Source organism: Parus major, chromosome 1 (genome assembly GCF_001522545.3).
Source record: "Parus major isolate Abel chromosome 1, Parus_major1.1, whole genome shotgun sequence".
Lineage (NCBI taxonomy): Eukaryota > Metazoa > Chordata > Aves > Passeriformes > Paridae > Parus > Parus major.
Genome location: NC_031768.1, coordinates 55136618 through 55159535, shown reverse-complemented (window position 1 = coordinate 55159535; position 22918 = coordinate 55136618). Strand labels below are relative to the sequence as shown.

General features: G+C 35.4%; 1 protein-coding gene across 6 annotated transcripts in view; it reads left to right on the top strand.

The window, feature by feature from the left end:
• The window catches only part of TDRD3 (tudor domain containing 3), a 91916-nt gene that overhangs the window by 54473 nt on the left and 14525 nt on the right, over positions 1 to 22918 (top strand). For all 6 annotated transcript variants that reach the window (XM_015622823.2, XM_033514419.1, XM_015622811.3 and 3 more), the window contains 5 exons: positions 522 to 662; positions 1597 to 1753; positions 2380 to 2505; positions 10619 to 11457; positions 13411 to 13536. In XM_015622823.2, the coding sequence (XP_015478309.1) occupies positions 522 to 662; positions 1597 to 1753; positions 2380 to 2505; positions 10619 to 11457; positions 13411 to 13536 (1389 nt within the window). The remainder of the gene's footprint in view (positions 1 to 521; positions 663 to 1596; positions 1754 to 2379; positions 2506 to 10618; positions 11458 to 13410; positions 13537 to 22918) is intronic.

Below are 22918 nucleotides of genomic sequence, written 5' to 3'. Positions count from 1 at the left end.
AATAAAGCTAATAAATGTATCATAATGTTTTATCGTAGATATGATTTTGCTATCACTAATAAAAAATGAGGAGTTTACAATTTTGCTAATAAGATTTAAGTAATAAATGCAGGTTATCAATTTTAATCTGCTCTTTTTAATTCTCAAAGCCCCCATGATTCCCTGAACTTAGTCTGAAAAAGTAGCTAGGAAATTTAGTTCTAATGTGTCAGGTTTATATGTTCTCCTTTGTTCTTCTTTTTAGTTTCTTTCTCAAATTGCTTAGTAAGTTGCAACAGCTGGAATTATATACCCTTTTTACAGCCTCATTTGGGCACAGGGGAAAGAAAATCCTAACTAATAAATTCATCTTTTTCTGTGTGTGTGTAAATTAGTGGTTTATTTGTTGACCCATAGTATAATAAAAAAAAACCCAACAAACCCACAACAAGAAAAGAACTGCACTTTTTCTACCAGCTAAATATTCAGATTTATTTTCATTATTTCTGTTTGCTGAAATGTTATTTTGTGCTTATCTAAAGACCAAGACATTTGGAGGAGGTGGTGGTAGTAGCAGAAGCAATCTCAGTGTGAGTGCTGGAGGGAATCGAAACAGGGAACTGTTCCAGAAAGAGAAGATAGCAAAACCAGAGGGGAAGAATGAAGGTGTCTACCGAGAATTGGTAAGATAGAAGACTTTAATGGAGTCTTAAATATGTAATATTAAAAACAAAAGCCCAAATATAACAAGAATAAAATCAAAATACCTTGAGGAATTACGACTTTCCTTTCAATTAATTTTGAGGTCTGCTTAGAATGCTTATGCTGCTTGTGTACCTTACTGAGATAGTTACGAGTTTGATTGTGATCCTAGGCTAAACATTTATTTAGTAAAAGTTAAATATTTATCTCAGAGGTTAGATTCCATTAGGCTTGGGCTTTTGTGGGTTTTTTGTAGGGTCTTGATATGGCTATATTTGAACTTGTAGGCAGAATGTTATATTCATGGGGTTCCAGTTAAGAATGGTTTTGATTGCAGCTATTGAAGTAGATGGGTAAATGGTATGATTTGGATGCAGGTGCAGTGTTATTTTCTGTACTTAATGCTTCGTGATTCCTGTTTTGGCTTTTTGTCATCATGCTGTATACAGTTTGGAATAACGGAGCCTGCATTTCTGCAGAAGCAAATTGTTTGCATTTCTTTGCTTTCTTCTGCAAAACCTCGAGCCTCTATTATATTTACTCTGTATTTTAAGAAGTAACTGGGTTTTGCATTGTCTGCAAAAGTATTGAAAGGGTTCAAACTGGAACAGATGGCTAGTTTTAATATCCATATTTTTTTGAAGTATTTATTTTAGTTTTCATAGAAATGAGAATTTGTGCTTGAAAGCCTGTCATAGTAGAACTGTAAACTAATGAATGAAAAACCATATTACTAATAAAAATATGCCTTGATTTTCCTGGTTCTTTTGAAATTGTATGCAAATATTTTATATAAAATTGGAATATTTATAATCAATTAAACAAGAAATATTGTTTCAATTAATAATTAATGTAAAATCTGATGGGTTTATAGATTGTTGTATTTATTACTTTTGTGTGTACCTTTTATTTCAGGTTGATGAAAAGGCTCTAAAACACATAACAGAGATGGGTTTTAGCAAAGAAGCAGCAAGACAGGCACTTATGGATAACAGTAACAGCCTAGAGGCAGCATTAAATTTTCTTCTGAACAACAGTAAACAGAAACCTATTCAGGGACCACCACCTAGAGGTAAAACTTGCTTTAAAGAGATGCTTTAAAACTGTTTACAAGTCAAAGAATTTGTGTATGGTGGATTACTAATGTAGTTATAGAAGGGTATATTTGCATGTTTTTTTCCTGCAAGTTAGAATGCATTGCAGACCTGAAAGCAAATCCCTAAGAAAGGTTTCTGCGTATTATGTTCTTGTCAAAATTTTTGAATTGGAAGTCAGATACTTAATTAGCCGTAAATGGGAAATGTGTGTTCCAGAATCACTGAAGAACATGGGTTGGAAGGGACCATAAAGATCATCTTGTTCCATCTCCCAGACAGAGAGGCTACCCATTAGATCAGGTTGCTCAGGACCCCATCCAGTCTGGCCTTGAACACTTCCAAGGATAGAGCATCCACAGCTTCTATGGACAACCTGTTCCAGTGCTTCATTACCCTCATAGTAAAGAATTTCTTCCTCACATCTAATCTAAATCCCTCCAGTTTTTAGTTTAAAATTGTTCTCCCTTGTCCTGTCAGTGCCTTTCTGTGACAGAATTTTTTAAAGACAGAAAATACAAACATTTTCTAAATCAAATGAAAACATGTGTGTGCTTTTTTATTATTTTATTACTCATTCACAAAAAGACTTTGATGCTTACAGGTAAGGGGAAAGGCCGAGGCCGAATAAGACCAGAAGATGAAGAAGAGCTAGGAAATGCCAGACCATCTGCACCGAGTACACTGTTTGATTTCTTGGAATCCAAAATGGGTACTCTAACAGTAGAGGGTGAGTTACTGAAACTAATGTGTCTGGAACAAATGTTGGATAATGTAGGTAGAATTCTTTTTTTCTAGTTGTCATCTAAAAGTTAATTCTTAGAATTTCCTCCACAGCCAGTCATTAAAAAAGAAAAGAGTGCTTGGAGAATTATTCCTCTCAGGAAAGGTCACATAAGTTGCTCTGTGGTGGTTAGATGTCTAAAAGTCAGTAATTTGAAATAAGATGACATAAATCACAATTTGTTAATAATTGGATTATTCCTGAATCAGGATTTTTCATTCATGATATCATAACTCTTCACTGTATTTATCAAAAATCTAAATATTCAAAGAAAATAACTTTTAAATACACCAGCATTCTGCATTAGCTGATAAAATTTTGTAAACTGGTCAGATAATGAGTATAACCACATTTTCAGAAAGCAGATATAGGGAATGATATTTGAAATATTTCTTGGCAACTCATTTTACTTACCAAAGATGCATTAGGTTTTTTACAGTGAACAGAAATGAAAACAGTGGTAGTGTTTTTGGCTTACACTGCTGACATTGATTTTTCTTTGGATCCATTTTCTGTTTATATTGAGATATTACAGAAGGCTTTTATGTTTGACTGAAAGACATGTAAAGGAAAATAAAAGAAATAATCCCTGCGGGTTATATAAATTTCTTATTGTCAGTGATTTTGAAGTAAGTAGGTAATAGTAGTTTATCAAGACCTCTGAAATGAATGAATTGCTTTTTTAAAATGATACTACTGATTGCTTAGAGGGACTTATATGATCCTTTGGATTTAGTACATGTATGCAGACAATAAAGCATAGTGTTATGTGAGTAAAAAATAGATATATTTATTACTTCAGTTATATTATTTACTTCAGTTTATAATCTTGTTTATTGTGTTTTAAAGATAAATACATATAGCTTTTATGAGGTTTTTTCCTCTTAAATAAATATAAAAAGATTCCATTAATATCATAAGAAGGAAAACATAATTCTATTAAAACTTTTTAAAGCTTTTATACTCCTTCAGTAACCAAAGGTTCTGGCATATTTCATAGCACGACACACAGGGTTTTTGCTTTTGTGTTTTTTATCACTATGTTGGTTTTTCTCGCTTTATCTGACTAATCAATATGTAATCTAGCGTACTATTCCTGAGCCATGCTTTCCTGTAAAGAACCCAAACTCAACTTGTTAGCATTTTTGAAGAGTTCAGAAAGTTTTCTGATTATTTAGTGAAATTATTTTCAATCTTTCTGCCTTTTCTTTTTCTGAAAGAAAGTAAATGTTGTGCTTTGCAAGGCTTTGAAGTGGTTGCTTAGTTTCATGTTCTTAGCTTTTATTTTCCTTACTGAGAGTTTATAGCCCATAGGATTACATCTCTGTTTCTATGCCAGGTTTTACTTTTTCTTGCAGAGACTTTTAAAGGGATATTTCAAGAAATACACAGGCGTATTTATTTTTTACTTTCAAAAGTGATTTTTTTCCTTGCCAAATTTGAGAAAAACTCTGCAGTCTGATGAATTCAAACACATCCTTAAAATCATATATTGAAAGTTAATTTTCTGCCATTTTATTGCCTCAGCCTTTGAAAATAATTTCAGTTAAATTCTTGATTATTACTTGTCTTAAGTTTCTTTCAAACTGAGATGACAGGAGTTTTAAAAGTATTTGCTGAGTGATCTATCTGCAGTGACCATACTTAGCACTGTGAACTCTTCAGTCACAAAGTCTGCATCCAAATGTCTGCAGACAACAGGATATATGTATTACTAGTACCTCTTAAATTTAATTTGTTTCTGTCATCTGTGAGCAGTAGAGACATGTAGTTTCACTTAGAATTAGAAAAGTATTGGTCAGAAATGAAAGGCACGTTGGACAAACTGATGGAAACAACTCAAATATGTAATGTTACAAAGCCAAAAATGTCTCTTCATTGATTTTCCTGCACAGTAATACACTAAGGAGCTCCCAGGCTGGCAGGTTTTTCTCCATTTATATTCACCAAACACTGTGTTATACTACATAAAAAAGAAGATAAATTGTTCTGCAGTATTTCTGGCACCTTGCTGTCCTGTGTGGTCTCTCAAATCTCATACTGTTTTTTAAGTATTCAGAAAGAAAGGGGTTCGAGCAGGGACAGTGGTTTTGAATAAATGAGCACGCCCCTATTGTAATATGTTTGTATATGACTGGGAGCAGATAATTAACTGTAATGGCCATATTTATCATTGCAAGCATTAAAGTCGTGTACATTTCAGACAGAGTGTAATTCCTTCTAAATGACCAGGAGTTGATGTGATATACAGAAAACAAAAGACGATTTTGCTGAACTGAGCTAAATATTTTTTTAATGCTGTACTATTCCAAATTTTCTTCAAAATCTTATGTGATCCTTATGTGGGGAGAGAAAGTGTCTGAAAAAAAGAATTATTTCTCTTTTCAAGTACACAGAAGATTGATATGCTTTGTGCATCCCTCCTTGTTTTTCTTATCTACTGTTTCTAATTGTGCCTTAAACCTTAGTAGTGTGGAGAATTTCTAAATTCACTTCTGGCTGGGTGGTTCTGTTGCTGAACAGGAACTGAAGAACTGTTGAATTTTTTTCTTTGACTTGGTACCTTTTCATACTTGTGTTTGGAACAAGTAGAAAAACATTTAAATACCTTTGTATTAGGAGGTACTTATATTCCTTTTAAAAGTTAAGACAGCACATTAAGTTTCTTGTTGTTTGATTTTTTTTATTAAAGCAGTACATATTAGTTATAAGAAAGCATGTTAGTGTTTTGCCCCGTAAATGTTATCTTCTGATTGGTTTATTATGTTTCATTTTCTTTTTTCGGTTAAGGAAATCCTGTTTTAAATAATTACAGCCATCAAAAGTGTAAAATATCTGACTCCATGATCTGCTAGCTCTTTAACTGTAAACCACAGCATACTTTAAACATGCTTTTTTCAAATGAAATGCAAAGAATTAAAAAAACCAAATCCTTAGCTTTAAACCGCTTGCTTGCTTGCTTGCTTGCTTATTTATTTATTTATTTATTTATTTATTTATTTATTTATGTGAATGGTTGGGGGCACCTACAGAAGTATTTCTGTATTGGAATTAAGTAGTTTGAATTTTGGCAAGAGAAACCTCCTGACTGCAAGAGATAACACAAATAGTAGACATAATTGCTTTCAATTAGCTGCCTATGCTTGCACTTGGTTAATTTCTGCTTCTGAACCCAAAAGATTTTTTCCATTAATCTCCTTATTGTTATCTTTTGTTTTGAGAAACAACTATCTATCTTTGCCAGCTTAAATAAGTAAACACAAGGATTATCAGAGAGAATAAGATGATACCAAGAGCTCTGGCAATTGTATTAGGGAATAATGAACATTATCATTTATCTAGTCCCAAATAAATTAAAGGTTTGAAATGGTAATACAATACAATGTAATTAAAGAATATTTGTTTCATTTTATAGTCACAAAATTTGTTTGAATATCTTGGAGGCTGCTTGGAGAGGAAAAAAATAGTCTGACTGTTTGCAGTTAAAAGAAATTTGTAACATTTGAATTTTGCCATGAAGTAGCCATGTTTTCAACAAGTATGGATACTTACAAGAGATCCAAGTTGAGTAATAGTCACATTTCTCATTCAGCCTTAATTCTAAAAATTCAACTTCAGTCAGAGCTAATTGTGACTATCAAGAAAATGGCTTATATTTGTTGTACTGGTATGTTGGCATTGATGATATATGTTACAAAGCTTGTACTTTCATTTTATCTCTAAATATAAAGGAGACAAATATAATCAATTTCATACATTTTAAAGAATAATAAAAAGCTATCAGTTTTTGTTCGAGTCCTTCAATCCATTCAGTTAAAATTTGTAGTGAATACAATGCAGAATGCTTTAGATTTTTTGTCCACTTATTTATTATCACTATTCTCAGCTTGTGTTTGTTTTGTTTCAACAGAAAGGTGCACTCACATCCCTGTTCCTCAGTGTTGCTACATTTTAGAAAGAATTATATTGATATTTATTTAACTTGAGCTATTGAGTAATGGGAATTTTGCTTCATGACCAAGTATTTGCAAATGTATTACTAATTCTCTTCTATTTTTTTAATCTTTTGGCCAGTACAAGATAGAATATGCCCTGGAGGTAACTGTCTCAAAGATGTACTTCCATACAGTTACATAAAAGTATTATTCAGTTTGAGAGGAGAAACCTAAAACATTGCCACCAGTGTGGGAAGGGCCACGGTCATTGAATTTAGCCACATTATTAAATATGATAAAATCCACAGGAGAGGACCGCAGGAAACCATACTCTTTAAATTCTATTGTGTGTTGAGCAGTGTTTTATAAATTGTGTTGGCTGGAATTTCCAAGTGCAGCAGGTCCTGCTGGTTTCTTGTAATCAGGAGAATGTGATTTGTCCTGTATAGTTCTCTTGCGTCATCACCTACAAAAGCCAAAATGGGTAACATGAGTGAGTGAACGAGTGTGTGTGTGTTTTCTGAAAAAATGCTGCTCATCATCTCAAAACCTCTGAGTAGATGACAGGAACCTTATCAATAATTTTTAAGTGTATTTTTTCCAGACTATCTTCCCAAACCTCTGGTTACAACGATCATGACTGAGTTAACCATGCTCTTTGAGAGTAGCTTACTAAATCTTCTTGTTAAATTCTAAATTAATATTTGTTATAGCCCTGTAGGAAGCATTAGTTTTCTGGGGACAGTTGCTAATGGTTTCTTGGAGTTGGGGCAGGAAATAGAGGCAGTTGTGGTAGACAACTTGTGAATGGGATCCCTTGATGCTTTTTTTGATCCCTATTTCTCATAAAGAAACTTTAGAATCCCTTCATTTTTGTGGTGATCAGGCCAGATGGCACAAATACATGAAGAACCAGTACTGTTCTCATCTTCTGGCTTTTTTTGTTGACTACTGTTTACAAAGTAACAGTTGCTGTTACTTGGCAGTTTCCATTTGTGAGTAATTTGTGCTTGAATGTCAGCCAATCAGTTAATGTGTCCTGCTCATTCAAGGCTGCCCTGTATGATGTGGTCCCCAGGGAAACTTTCAACACAAGAACTGCACCTCTGTAGAAAACAGAAGTTTATTGGATTTTGCCTACCTTAAGGTTAAACTAAAATAAGTCAGGTGTTTTGTGTCAGCCTTTGTATGTCACAGTAAAGAAACATAGAAAAAAATAACGTGCTCACTGTTTTGAAATTCTCTAGTCACTTTACCCTGCTGTCTAACATGTAGTATTATTATAACTTTCCACTAATATTTAAAAAAAATCTGTAATCAAAGGATGCAACACACTTCTAAATCAGCTTGCTGCTTTTATGTTATTATCACATTATATTGTGTAGACAATAACTAAAATTACTCGTTACATGCTAAGAAATTGAACAGAAATTTCAGTAAACTTTTTTTAAATTATAGAACAATATGTCTATGTTTTGCTTTTTCCTTAAGGCTTTAACTAAACTTTAACTGCTTTGGATGCATTTGTGTTGTATAGAGTCCTTGTACCTTGCATGTACCAAGTGCTGTCACTACCCATCTCAGCTCAGGAAATGTTTGTTCATTTATAAAAAGGGCAAAGGACAGCCCTTAAGAGGAAATGTTTGGAGCCAAACCTAATATCCTGACACCTAGGAGAGTATTGCCATGCCCAATCTAGTCATGAACCCATTCCTGGTTTTTTTTCTGTTGGAACAGAGACTTTTTAGAAATTTAATTTAATGGATTTAATGTTTCAGAATATTAAATAAGATGGTTTATAGTGAATTAAGTTAGAGTTTTATATGCATTTTTCTGTAACAGTATGTACAAGGGAGAAAACATTCAAGGGTCACCGAACTGTTAAGTCATTTCGTGTGTATTTAACATTAGGAATAGACCTAAGATCTTAGGTTTTGCATAGGAAGAGTGGAAGCCTAAGCATTTTACTACCAGAAGAGAAGAGGTATAAATTAAAAATGTTGTGAACAAAGACTGTTAATTAATTAATTAGGAAGTTAAATCATTCTAGATGATAGGAAGTCTGTAAAATTGGTATTATACAGAAGTGGAAAAGTGTAATGAAGATATTTAGTAAAAAGTTACAGATACAAAGTAATGAAAAACAGTATTTTCATGTCTCATTTGTAAAGAAGAAATAAGGAGGTACTTCTGTCTTTAAAGCTTTTACTCTAACAACAAAAAATGAATTATACAAGATTTAAAGTCATCTTTGCATTTTTAAAAAGAAAATGCATATTTATGACACTCTTGTATCTTTCTGAGTTGTATATATTTACATATTAATGCATTAAAAATGCGATGGGTTTCAAAGTAATAAATTATAGAGTAAGATGTATTTTTATCAAGATCATGTTCAAGCTAAGCCTTATGTATGCTTGTGTCATGTTAAAAACCAAAAACATTAGATCATTTTTGTAAAACAAATATGACTTCTAAAAGTTATGCTATGTCAAATATATGTAAAAATTGAGCTAGATGCTTATTGGGCAATTTAGTAAATTAAATTGATAAAAATTCTGTGAACTACTAGAAGTAATGTGATGCTTGGAAGTATTTTTCTTTAAAAACAAAAGGTAAAATTTACATTTTAATTTTAACTTATCATCTAGTATGTAATTGTGAAAGTTGATACATTTGCTGTCGGGTATCAGCATTCATTGTTTCTAGTGGTAACATTCCTTTCCATGGGAATGTAAAAGAGCCTGAGTGCACAGCCCCACCAGGCCCATGCAGGCTCAGGTTCATGGACACAAGCAAGAGAATGACACCTTTGCAGCTGCCCACATGGCACAAAATTGCTCATGTAGACATGAATCCCTTTAATGGGTTTGTGTTTTCCTTTCCCATCAGGGAAGTCTGCTAGCAGATGTCATACCCAGCCTCCAGCACATGAGAGTCTCTCCTGGCCAGGGAGACCCCTGACCTCTGGTACCCACCTCAGACACCCCTGGTTGTTGTCTGCTGCAGGCCAGTACATATATGTCCTTTATATAGATCTGGTCACTAAGTGAGCCCAGACCTGGGGCCTCCCTGGCAGATGGCCTTCAAGACTCATGGTCTCTCCAGTATTTAGCTGCAGGTCTTCCTTCTCCCAGTTACCAGCTTATCCTACCTCAAATTCGCTGGTAGGTTTAAAAACATGTCCCCTCACATACATAACAGAGAACTGAGAGAGAGAATTTAATAAGGAGGTGAGACAGGTTCCAGTGACCACATGCAGGACTGTATTGACCAGGAATCTACTTTCTTGCAGCTCTTCTGTTTAATCTCATTTATTCTTCATTTTCCCCTGGGTTCATCTTCATTTCTGCCCTTCTTTTTCTCTTCATCTAAACAACCCATTAAAAATTCCATGTTTGCCTAAAAAGCTCATAATTCCATAAAAAGTTTCACAGATACCCACAGCTCTCTTTCTCTCCAGCAGCCCATAGGATGTTTCCTCTTTTTAGTGATATTCATGAAAATCTTGTCTTTATTCTTATCAGTTAAGAGTTGAAGCTCTTAAAGGTGATGTGTGAGCAGGTGCTGTTATGGCTCACTGATCAGAGTCTCCAGAGTCCTGGGTTTTGCTGCTATTCTTGTTATCTACATTATGCCAGCAGTGTTAATTTTATTGCTTCTGTTTCTTGCCTTTTCTCTTTCATCCTGAATAGCTGTTAGCAAGTTACTTTCAGAGAAAGTTTCAATTCAGATTAGAAGTATTCCCTTTTCCTCCTCATTTTCCTCTCTTCTCCTTTCTCCATCTTGGAATTATATTTTTCTGTCTTAAATGGCTCTTACTCAAGTGGGTTATTCATGTCCATGGGGAGGAACGAGTAATCTCCTAGAAATTTATGCCTGGCTTTTCTCTTGCTCATAGGTGGTTTGGTTCTAAGCACAGCCCAGAGTACTGTATATTTTCCAATAACTAGGAATTGCATTTCAAATGTGTCTGCTAAATTCTCTGTGTGTACCATTCCATTTCATGTCACAAAGATGCATACATTTTTAAAGAATACTGTTGCTTTATCAGAGTTTGAAACAGTATTTCTAAAATGTATTTGTGTGAAATATGTTAATTGAAATAATTTTTTTCTTTGTAGAACCAAAATTGCAATTTCAGCCAACACATCAAGTACAGCACAAAGTTATGAATACAGAACAGAATGGCATCAAAGAGAATCATTCAAGACACGTTTCTCGCAATGACATGAGACAACCAAGGAATGAGAAACCCCCTCGTTTTCAAAAGGATTTTCAGAATTCAAGGCAGGCTTTGGAAAGTGGTGGGTTACCAAGGAACAGAGGTCCTGAAAGGCATAGCTCTTTAGAACACTGGACATATGAAAAAAATAAAAGTGACAGACATTATCCTAGAAATGATAGGTCAAAGGATTTGGGTTATCCCATAACCACTCACCAGAGTGATATTACTTTCAAAAAAAGGGATAACAACATGCAAAACAGAGTAGGAAAAGGAGTGTCTTTCACAGAATTCAAGGAAAATTCTGCTGCTCAAGATGTGACAGACAACAATAATCAGAAACGTGGGAAAAGGGAAAACCAAACACACAATTCTGAAAATTTTTGTGATAGGAGGGCACGAACAATAAGTAATGAAGCCTTTATGGTAAAAAGTGAGCAACATTTTGGTGTTAATAATGATTACCAAAATCCCAGTAGGACTGATAATTTTAGTGCTGTACCAAATGGAGATACTGAGCATCATCAAAAGGGAAGACGAGTAGGACCTATCAAATCATCAGGACCCACTGCGATCCCATCTTTTGATGACAAAATGTTGTATTACAACACCGGTCCCAAAAGGAGAACTGGGCCCATTAAACCAGAGAAAGTAGTGGAACCATCGATTCACATGGAGTATGGAAAAAGTTGGAGACCAGGGGATGAATGTTTTGCTCTTTATTGGGAAGACAATAAGGTATGCCTTTGCCAAATGAGAATTATCTCAAGTTGTACCTCTAATATTCCCTTATGCACGTGTGGGAGATACTTAGCACACTGCTACATGGCCTTTGTTCATAGGTGTGTAGTGTGCTTCTTGCCTAGCTTCATGCTCTGTTTTTTATATCTATGACACATCATTTACATTCATTGCACGAAAGTTTTTGAGTGCTTAAATCCAGTCCTTATTTCTCTCATGTAGGTGGAGTTTAGGGTGACTTAAGATCCTCACTGAAGCATTTGACTTAGGTGCCAAAAATTTGAAGGGATGAATATGAATCTAGGTGCCCATATTCTTTGCTGAGGAACAAAACCAGGATGCTGTGCTGTCTAGAATATCTATAATGGTAAATGTGTAATACCTTTTTCTGGAACAAGTCAGCACACAACCTTTAGCAGCACAAAGGAAGAATAAAGTTTGCAGGAATGGGGCTGTAAAAACCTGCTGGTTTTCTTTTAATCATTTCAGAACAGAAACAGCAAAAGGCTTGATTTTGATTAGCACTTGTATGCTATTAGCTAAAGAATTTGTGGACAAATTAATTATGCTGCATGACAGTTTTATATTACTGATTTTTTAAAAGTTTAAATACTTTATATTCAGCTCTTTTTTCCCATTAATAAGATTTCTCCTGCAGCAGGACGTTTTGCTTTCTGCTCCTTTACTAAGGAAGTTTTAGACTGTTTTCTTTGATTTGTTGTCATCTGTTCAAGAGTTCTCTGCCACTCTTCTTTGGGTTTTGATCCTTTCTGATAAACTGAGAACTACTCTAAATATTGTTATTCTTTAAGTATGTTTTATTCACACCTTTTTTTCCTTTTTGATAATTTTTTGTTTACTTTGTCATTTACTAGAAGCATTTTCCTCTTTTTTTTTTTTTTTTTGTCAGTACTAGCTCAGCAGCATAACTTTATTTTTCTCTTTTTTGCTGTTATGACTTGAACCAATGATAGGCCATGCAGGATTTTTGGTAGTGGCAGCATAAAGTCAGTTGACTTTCTTAAATAGGAATATGTAGCTTGAGTAGATGGATTAGTATGAAGTGTAATGGAATACTACTGAATTGTTTCCTGTTTTGAGAAGCATACTTGCATTACTGTGAAATGAAGTCTTGAAATTTTGGAAAGTACAAACCTTGCAAGAGAAATACATAATGAGATAATCCCAGACTCTTACGTATTCAGCAAATTAGAAGATATGCTTTGGGAAGTAACTGGTTTCTTGGTAGTTAAAGTAAATGCTGCTGCTCACTTCAGACAATTTTGAAATGTGATGATAAAATGCAGTACTGAGCTTAACCATATTAGGAGGCAGTGATTTCTTTGTGTTCAGTCAGATAGAAATGATTGCATACCTTCAAGAAAACTATATTTGCATATATGTAAAAAAACCCCCAAGTTTTGTGTTTAGAAAAAGGACTTTATGAATGGACAGTTTTATCATATTTTCATCACATTTTTAGCATGTTTTATTATATGATAAGGTAGGTATACAAGTACATACATACAACCCATATCAGTATATGGCTGATAAGCACTTTTGGATGTATATTTTGAGTAAGCATCTTACAATACCATTTCTCTGTATACAGCAGCAGTTGTGTTAGTGATGAATTTGTTCTGCTTTTAGAGAGATGAAAACAGGTCTTTTAAATGCACGGTCTACTTACATAAGCTGTGTATTTTCTCATTGAGTATTCTAAATACATTCTGCCATGTCCTTGGAGTCTGCCATGAGAATTTTAAGATATCTGGTTTCATATCTGGTACAAGTTTAAAACAAAATATAATACTAAGATTAATTACACACACACACACACAGACACACAGACACATAGACACAGACATAGACATATATGAAAAGGAAATTGTTAAGTATTTGTGGTATTTCTGGTTGTATTTTATGACCTTTGAAAATTTCTCTTTTAAGTTCTACCGGGCAGAAATTGAAGCGCTCCATTCTTCTGGGACAACTGCAGTGGTTAAATTCAGTGATTATGGAAATTATGAGGAGGTGCTTCTCAGCAACATCAGGCCTGTTCATGCAGACACATGGGTATGTGATAACAAATTGTATTAAAAAGTATAAACTACATAGTCTGTACAAAATATGTAACTCTTAAGCAATTAATGCCTACTCATGCAGAGAATGCTACCTACATGTGTAGAAAAATAGTTGCGCAAATACATGATCAAAATCTCAGATTTTAGTTGTCTCTATGAAACCTGATAGACATGTATTATGATGTGGTATTCTTCCTGTATAATAAATTTCAATTGTATTGTTTGAAAATGAATAATTGATCTGTCAGCCAAACAGTTTTGTGCATGTTTTCTCTCTTAAAAGTTGTTACTTACTCTATTCAACCCAATTTTTTGTTTTATTTCATGTACATTGTATGTTGTTCTGTAAGGATTAGGAAACAGTCATTTAAAACATATGTTCTGAAGCTTTTCACTACATGTGTATGTATGACTGAAAATAGACATCTGTATCCCTTTATTTTGTATCATGATTTTATTCTTGTTTCAATGATTCTTTGCCAAATACTGTAGTGGTCATGTATGCATCAAAATCTGTTTTGTGAAGTTTAGAATGTATTAGCCTTATGGAAGTTGGAAATTTCAAAAGGCTGTACCAGTGAATATCATGGAAGCAGAGATACATATTGATTAAAAAAAATATATCAGGAATGCACAATTCTTCGCTGTTTACTCTTACTATAAAAGGCTGCACAAAATATATACATCTGCATATTGATTCCTTAATGATGAGTTGACTGTGCTTTATTTTAAGTTCTAGCTTTTGGGTCAAAGAACCATGTTGCCTCTGCTGCAGAGGCTGAACAGTCAACTCCTGTTTTTTCCCAGTGGTCTTTTAACATGTATTGTTGCCTGTAGCTCTCAGATGTCTCTAAGATGGCCTTTTTGTACTTAAAAAAATACCTGAAACTCTTCCCAGCTGATGCATTGCTGTTTGTATGAAAATTTACCTTCGCCCCCTTTTTTTTCCTACTAGCTGACCTGTAAGGTGCTAGTTACTTACTGTATGACTGTAATTTTTAAACCCTTTTTCTGGGTTAATAATCATACTTTTCTTCATTTGATTACATTTTTGAGGAGTGGCTTTTATTTTACTTTAAACCAGTGAGTGTTAGCATTCACAGTCTAAGAACTTGGCCTAGTATTAAGACTAAGTTGATCCTGGTAGTGAGGTGCCATTTCCTACTTAATCCTAGTAGTGAGGTAGTCATTTTCCCTGCCTCTCCTGCCTATGTTTAATCATGTGTTCCTCCTCATCCCTCTCCTGTCATGTTGGATTGTCAGTCACATAGCCACAGGATGAATTGAATGAAATGGATCACATTTTTGTTCACCTAGGTTGGCTTATTTTATTTCAGAATTAGTTTGTTAAAGCTGATACAAGGGTGGGACAAACTGTGGAGAGGTGATTCTGACAGTAAATACCATAGTCCTACATCATGCTGCATCCTGATCAAGTCATTGAGGCTTCCTCTGTTGTTACCGGAGACAAAAGAGGAATCTCCAAGGACTTTCAGTCCATTCAGAACTGAAAAATACCTTTTTCAAGGTTCTTTTTTTCTCTCATTGTAGCCTGATTGAATTATATAGATTCAAACAAAGAAATTTCAGGTCATTACAGTTACACAAAATAAATGCCAATCAACATTTTCATAGTGAACATCATTTTAATGGGTTGTTTTCTGACAAATTACTCTTTTGTTGCTAGAAGGTCCTTGCAGCTATAGGATTTTTGCAGAAGAAAGTTGGTTAGGACCTACCTCTTTGCTTCTTTGTGTTTGGGTGCTAAGCATAATCCTCATTATGCATTTGCAGTTCTTTATCATCCATTGATACACAGGTTTGTCTTTTAATCTGAACACTGTTGGTCAATTTTCTTTGTCTCAGTGTTCTTATTAGTATATAAATCTAGATAGCATGCATGAATGTAAAATGTAAAATCATGCTGCTTAGTTCTTTGACTTAAGATTCAAGTAACTTGGTTGTATTTTCTCTTTACAAGAGAAGTAAACAGATTTTAAACTGACTTCAGTAATTACTTTTTTTTCACTGATCAATGCTATTGGCTCCAAGGAACATATATTACTGGAAATAGTATGCTGATTTTTATTTCAATTGTTCCAGATAATTTACAGATAGCTAAGTAAAGTCCCTTTTGCAAGTGTTTGGGTTCATCAGTGCTGGTTACTTTTTAAACATCACCTCCTTCTAAGGGCACAGGAGCAAGCAATTCCCTAAAGTCCAAAGTCAAGCAGGCTGGCTTGGCTGAACAGCAGTCTTCTCTTGGAAATAAGCAAAAAAGGAAGGTCTATGTGCAGTGGAAGCAGGATCAGGTGGCATGAGAGGAATACAGAGATGCTGGATGCCACTGTAGGGAGAAAATTTGTGTGGCTGAAACTCAGTTGGAGTTGAAGCTGCCAGAAATGTGGGGGGCAATAAAAAAAGTTTTTTTTCAAATATATTAATAGAAATAGACAGTGTAAAAATGACATCAGCCCATTACAGGATGAGGGTGGTCACCTCACAAACAGGGACAGGGATGAGGCACAGGGGTTTAGCACATTCTTTACCTCCATCTTCAACATGGATGATGGACCAAGGGAGTCTCAGTGCCCTGAACTGGAGAACCATGGCTGTAAGAATCATCAACTCCCAGCTGACACTGGAATTGTCTGGGATCTGCTGGTCCAGCTGGATCCCTACAAATCTATGGAGCCTGATGGGATTCATCCAAGAATCCTCAAAGAACTGGCTGATGGAATCACAGAACCTCTCTCAATGATTTTTGAGTGGTCTTGGGAATCTAGAGAGGTCTCAGCTGACTGGAAGCTGGCCAGTGCTGTCCGAGTTTTCAAGAAGGGCAAGGAGGACCGTGGAAACTACAGATCTTTCAGTCTCACTTCAGTGCCTTGTAAAAGCCTGGAAAAGATTATTCTGGGAGGTATTGAAAAACACCTGTAGCACGATGCACTTATCAGTCACAGCACAGCTTTGTGTGAGGAAAGTCCTGCTTGTCAAACCTGATTTCCATCTATGAAAGAGTAACCTACCTAGCTGACCTAGGAAAGCCGTTGATGTAATTTTTTTGGATTTCAGTAAAGCTTTAGATGCTGTCTTTCACAGTATCCTCCTGGACAAAATGTCCAGCCTGCAGCTGGATAAACACATCATGTGCTGGGTGAGCAGCCGGCTCTCAGATCCGGTGCAAAGGATTGTAGTGAATAGGGTGACATCAGAGTTTTGGTGACCTGTCACTAGTGGGGTTCTGCAGGCTTCATACTCAGCCCTGTGTTCATTAACAACTTAGACATAAGTTTCAAAGGAATAAATTTGCCAATGACACCGAATAGGGAGGAGCTGTCAACTCCCTCGAGGGTAGAGATGGTCTTCAGAGAGACCCAGACAAATCAGAGTGCTGGGCCCTCACCAAATGTATGAGGTTTAACAAGGACAAGTGCTGAATTTTCCACCTGGGATGGGGCAATCCTGATTGAGTGTATACACTAGGTAAAGAGAGGCTGGAAGGCAGTGCTTCAGAAAGGGACCTGGGGTTCCTGGTCAATGGCAAGTTGAGTCATCACTGTTCCCTGGCAGCCAGGAGGGCCAACCATGTCCTGGGGAGGCATCAGGCATCATCAGCCACTCAGAGGAGGTGATTGTCCTGCTCTGCTCTGCACTGGTGTGGCCTCACCTCTAGGTGTTTTGGCCTCACCTGTCTGCAGTTTTGGACACCACAGTATAGGCAAGACATTACGCTATTAGAGAGCATTCAGAGGAGGGAAACAATACATAGTGAAGGGCCTTGAGGGGAAGATTTGTGGAGAATGGCTGAGGTAGGTTGGTTTGTTCAGCCTGGAGGAGACTAAGGACAGACCTTGTTGGGGTCTTCAACATCTTTGTGAGGGGAAGAGAAGGGGCAAGTACCTATCGAGTGACAGTACCCAAGGAAGTGGCATAAAATGACATGAGTCAGGGGAGGATATCAGGAAAAGATTTTACACCCAGAGGATAGTTGAACGCTAGAACAGGCTCCCAGGGGAAGTGTCACAGCACCAAGCCTGAAAGAATTCAAGGAACATTTGCACAATGCTATCATGCACATGGTATGATTCTTGGGATGTCCTGCACAGGGCCAGGAGTTGGACTCGATGATCATTGTCGGTCCCTTCCATTCAGCATATTCTGTGATTACATGATTCTTAATCTTTCTTCTCTATCTGTACTGAAAACTTGTAGAAACATGCTGATGTGAATTCTGATGTCTAATTCACACTCCTTTTTGAAAGAGTTACTGATATTGAGAGAAGATTTAGTGAACTCTGTTAAGGCATAAATTTAGCCTTAATACTTAGTATTGTTTGTTTAGTACTCATGTTGAATTTAATTTTTTGCCCAAAAAATAGAAACAGATGAAAGTATACCACTGGGAGGAAAAAAAAAGCAAAGCAAAACATTGCTTGGCTAGTCACTTGAAAGAACAGCCGAAGTACCACAGTGACCTTATTTTGATGTTTAATGACATTACATATTATTTAAGCATCTGAGCTTCTGTTCTGCTTTTGGCAACCTTTATAAGTGATTTTTGGTTTTCAGTCTGTCTGACATGCAGCAATTTATCTTTCTGATGGCTAGAAGATAAAGCTGAGTTTTACATTAGGTAAACCAAAAGGTAGTGGGGAATTTTTTTCAATAATCATATACAATACTAATATAAATACATTTAAGAACACTAGAACTGTTTATTGTTTTTCTTAGTACCTGAAAAATATGTCCTAGGTATGCAAATCATAAATATTTTTAATAATAAATCTGCATTTGGATTCCACTATTCTGGAGTTCTTATAAATGTCCTGTATGTAACACTACAATACTGTATTCCACTAGTTCCCTCAATGTAGTAGGGGTCACTTAATTAAAGTATTTTAATCCAAATAAAAAAAACACCGAAATACCATTGTACAAGTAAGAACTGCTTGTTTTTTCTTGTAAACAATGTAAAATCATACTAACAACTGAAAAGCATTGAAAGGACCTTCCTGAGTCACTTAATTTGTTCTGTGGAAAAAAAAAATAAAGTCAAGATAATACTTTAAACTCTAAGTCTTAATTTTATTCTCTAATCTGTAGGATATTTTTACCTTAATAAATTATGAAAATGTGTAGTCTTAAGTGTTTATCTTGTGACATTTTCCCCCAAAGCCAAGTAAGTCTTCGGTTTGTTTTCCTTTCTCTATTTCCTTAGTAATTTCATAGGCCTTTTTCCACCCGAGTTACACTACAGTTACCTTTTATGGTTTTCTGCTGCTGTATGAAGGAAATAAAGATTCTAGTGTTCCCTATGTATGTATGTAGTTTCACTTATATACGTCATGGCCTTAACTGATTGTTCTCTAAACAAGCTGGAATTATTACAGATTCTTTGCTTACAATTATTCTAATTCCTTAAAAATTCAAATTATGAAGTGAAGCCTATAGTTCAGCTTAGTTTCCTCTTTCTACAGTATCTTGCACTGTATTTCTGCATAAAGATATAAGAAGGCAAAAATTATTATTAAGGCATAAATATACATATTCCTGGTTGTTGTATAGTTTGTTTTGTTCTGTGGAGACTGAAAATCCACTTTGCAGGTTTTCTCAACTCGTTTCTCCAGTAAGGAGTGAGCTGAGGAAAGAAAATAACAGGATCTTGGACTGTAGTTAATTCTTGCTGGCAGACAGTTCAGAGTTCAAGTTTGATAACATTGTGTCTTGTCACAGAGCTTTAAGAGCTTCTGTGTGTGTTGAATTGCCTCAAACTGTAATTCAGGGATGGATCACACCTGTCCCATTTCAGGTAAGTGAAGAGGTAAACTCCTGTTAGTTTTCTGAAGGTGTCTGAACCTCTCCCCAGCAGTGTAAAGAGCAGTGCTGAAAACCAGTAAGTGGTAAAGGGTTACAGCTGCTTCTTTAAGCTGGAGAAGACTTTTGCCTACCTGTTTTATGGAGGTTTTAAACCCATTCAAATGTCTTTATGACAGGCTAATAACTGCTTGAAGGATTGGATGCTATTTCTTTATGGCTCTTAGGCCTGGATGCCCTTGGCATCACATTGTGGTCTTTCAGTGTTGTATGTCAAGCAGGAAATCTTTCCCACTGAATAACTAAGTAGGTGCAGTAGATAAATGTCTCCTGGTTGGATCTCTTATCTAGCTTCTGTCCTCATTGACTACACAAAAAACCAAGGCTGGTGAAAGAGAATGGTACTTAAGTTTACTTAATTGGATCTAAGATTCTCATAGAAAAAGCATCCCTGAGTGTTGCATCAGAGAAAACTTCAATGTCTTTAATTCTTCGGCTTCTGTACTGTTAGGAAAATCTCTAGAATAATTTTACAGTTCAAAATAATTCAGTGACTCAATTCATTAAATTAAGGCTGAGTGTTTTGGACTACTTATTTTCCACAGTTGTGGTAGGCATTTGTTGAAATTAATCTAAGACATTATTAGTGTGAATTTAGTTTCCACAAACAGCTATTTTTTGGCTTTATGAAAGCACTTGAGATGTAGGCAGTAATTTTGTTGGGATGTGCCTTATTTTCTGTCTTGTCAAGATGTGGTGATTTCAGTCCACCCTGTCCTCTTAGGCTGAAAAATTGCTTTTCATTATCTGTCTTAAACTTTTTTTTTTCTTACTGGAGACTTTTTGTACTGACTGTAAATATTGTCTTAAACTCCATTACATCTTTTACAATACAGCACCATACATGCCCTACACACAGTTAACCTTCAGGTTCTCTCAGGATAATTTTTTATGTAATTATTTATTTCCCTTGCCTTCTATTAAGCTGAGTTCTTTAGAGACAAAACTTTTTGGAAATTACTTACTCTGATCAACTTCTAGTAAATGTTTTTCTTTAGCACCTTTATTCTCTGAGAAACTACATATTTTTCAGACTTTAACTTGTATCCATGTAGACAGATGTTCACAATTTAGCTATTCCTCTGAAAGTTACTAGCCCTTAGCTGAAACCTGGTAACTGATATTGAGAGGTGGTTAAAGCATTTTACTTCTTAATTCTTTACTTCTTTATTTCTACTTAATAAACTAAAAGCAGTCAAATTTCAATTGAGGAGGTCATTTGTACCAGTTGTGCATAAACTAGGAGCTTTCAATTTTCTGCTTGTATCATTAGGCATCATAAAATATATTTGAGTCTTCACCTTGAGCATTTCATATTAATCAGACTATGAAATATTGTTAGAAATTATTACCAGCTGTACAAATCAGATTAAGAACATATTCTTGCAGTTTACAATTACTGAAAATAGTCATGATGGAGCAGCACACTTGGAACATTACGCTGTTTTTCTCCTCCCCTTGTTATCAGTTGTAATTGCTTATAACGGCAATTCATTATTTGGAGGCTGCAATGGGCTCCTTCCTTGGGTTGTTTATTTTCAGACTGTTCCTCATCCTTTCAACTCAGTTGCAATTTTGTTTTGAGATAGCATAATTTTACCTGGTAAAAGTATTGTTTTTGATTGTGCTCAGGTGTGATTAAAGTTCTTCAGAATCTCATTTTGAGAATTTGGAAAGATTTTATGCTTGGATTTTTATGTATTGCCCATGTTGATATTGAATATGTTGAGTAAAATAAGATATTTGTGTAAAAATATCTGGACTGTTCTTGTATCACTGTTTCTCTCCTGATTTCCCTGTCTTCTTCACTTTCCTGTGTTCTGAGTTTGTCCATATTTCATAGATTAATTCAAAGGATTTTAATTAAAGAGGAAATTAGAGGAATTGGGGTAGTATTCCTGACTGGTTGCTTTCTAAGGAAGGGAGACATGATAGTGTTGGTTTAGTATTGCAGAATAGAAGTGATAATGAAATCTGTGGAGTATGTGGGGTATATGTGTGTGATCCCAGATCTTACTCATTCTTATGTACACGGCACGTGTTCAATAGATACGTTATTTGATGTACTGAAGTTTCCTTGTACAGGGATAGTTAATATCTGGACTGCTTGAGCATTTTTCTTCCTTGTTTGATGACCTGCAGGTATTATAAGTAATAATATGTAAAAAAGAAGTGTTTCATAACATAATAACTTAAAATAGTTTACCATGAAGGCAGATGTTTTTTAGCAAGGTGATTTGTTTTTCTTCATAAATATTAGAACATAGGAAATTACTCTTTTGAGCTGATTTTTTGAAGGATAAGGGGAGAAGGAGGGAGGCTGGGGGAGTTGGGTTGTTGTATGTTTTTGTGGGTTCTATTTTTTAGTGTTGAGGTGATCTTTGCCAAAGGGGAATATATGTTTCTCTAATGAGAGTGAGAGTTGGTTAATAAGAAAGCAATAAGTATATGATGGCTATACAGAGGGACTTTTTATCCATGTTTTGTGTATTTAATGTGTATGTCACATGTATTGACTATCCAACATGATAGAATCTTCTAACTTCCCAACTTGGAAAATTTGGTTATGCAGGTGGATATCAGGGACTATCTCATTGCTCAGTTCAGATTTTCCTATGCTTACGAAGCCCTTTTATAATTGTCCTTTCTTTTTGTGGGGCTTTTTTGTTTTTGGTGTTTTGTTTTGTTTGTTTTTTTTCCTTTGGTACCTAATTAGTAGTGTTGCTTCTGACTATTTAGTGAAAATCCTGAGAGCTTATTTCATGCAGGCTCAAGGTGATAGAATCTTTTGCAGAAAAGGTTTACATAGTTGTGTAATAGTTTCATATTTGAATTTATTCCTTCTCTTCATATCTTTTCTAATGTGGTCATTTTTGTTCTTCCTCTACACTATTTGTTCTCATCCCCTGTGGGTCACAAGGCATATAGGAGCAAATGAAAGCAGTGGTGTTTAGTTTTTGCCATACTCTTTGTTCCTTTCTTGACAGAGGTCCCCCAGTGGCCCATTTCAATGTAGGACACTGCTGATGAATGTTTGAATGTTTTTGAATGTTCTACAACTGACAGTAAAATTTTACAAGCTGTTGGATGTAGACTTGTGAGGTTTCTCTTGTTTGCATTCATTCCTGGCCCATTCCACTCTTGCTTCTTTCCCTTGTATGGATAATCAACCTCTTTTTGGTGATGTCAGACACACATTAGGTTACATCAGCAATCCTCACAGCTGGGCATTTTGAGGCCCAGCTGGTGGAAATCACACCATAAATCACAGAGTTTCATCAGTGTCCAGGGAGAGGAGTGAAGCTGAGTCCCTACTGAGAGCTCAATCTTCCACAAGTTCAGGCCAGCTGAAGGAGAGAGCTACTCAACAAAAGTTCATCACTCTACCTGGAAGTGGACTTCCTCCCATTTCAAAGTGGGAAGGGAAATACTTGTGAATGTGAGTAAATTGGTGCTACAGGGTTATTTTGCATTGGTTTTACGCATAGAAAAAAAAT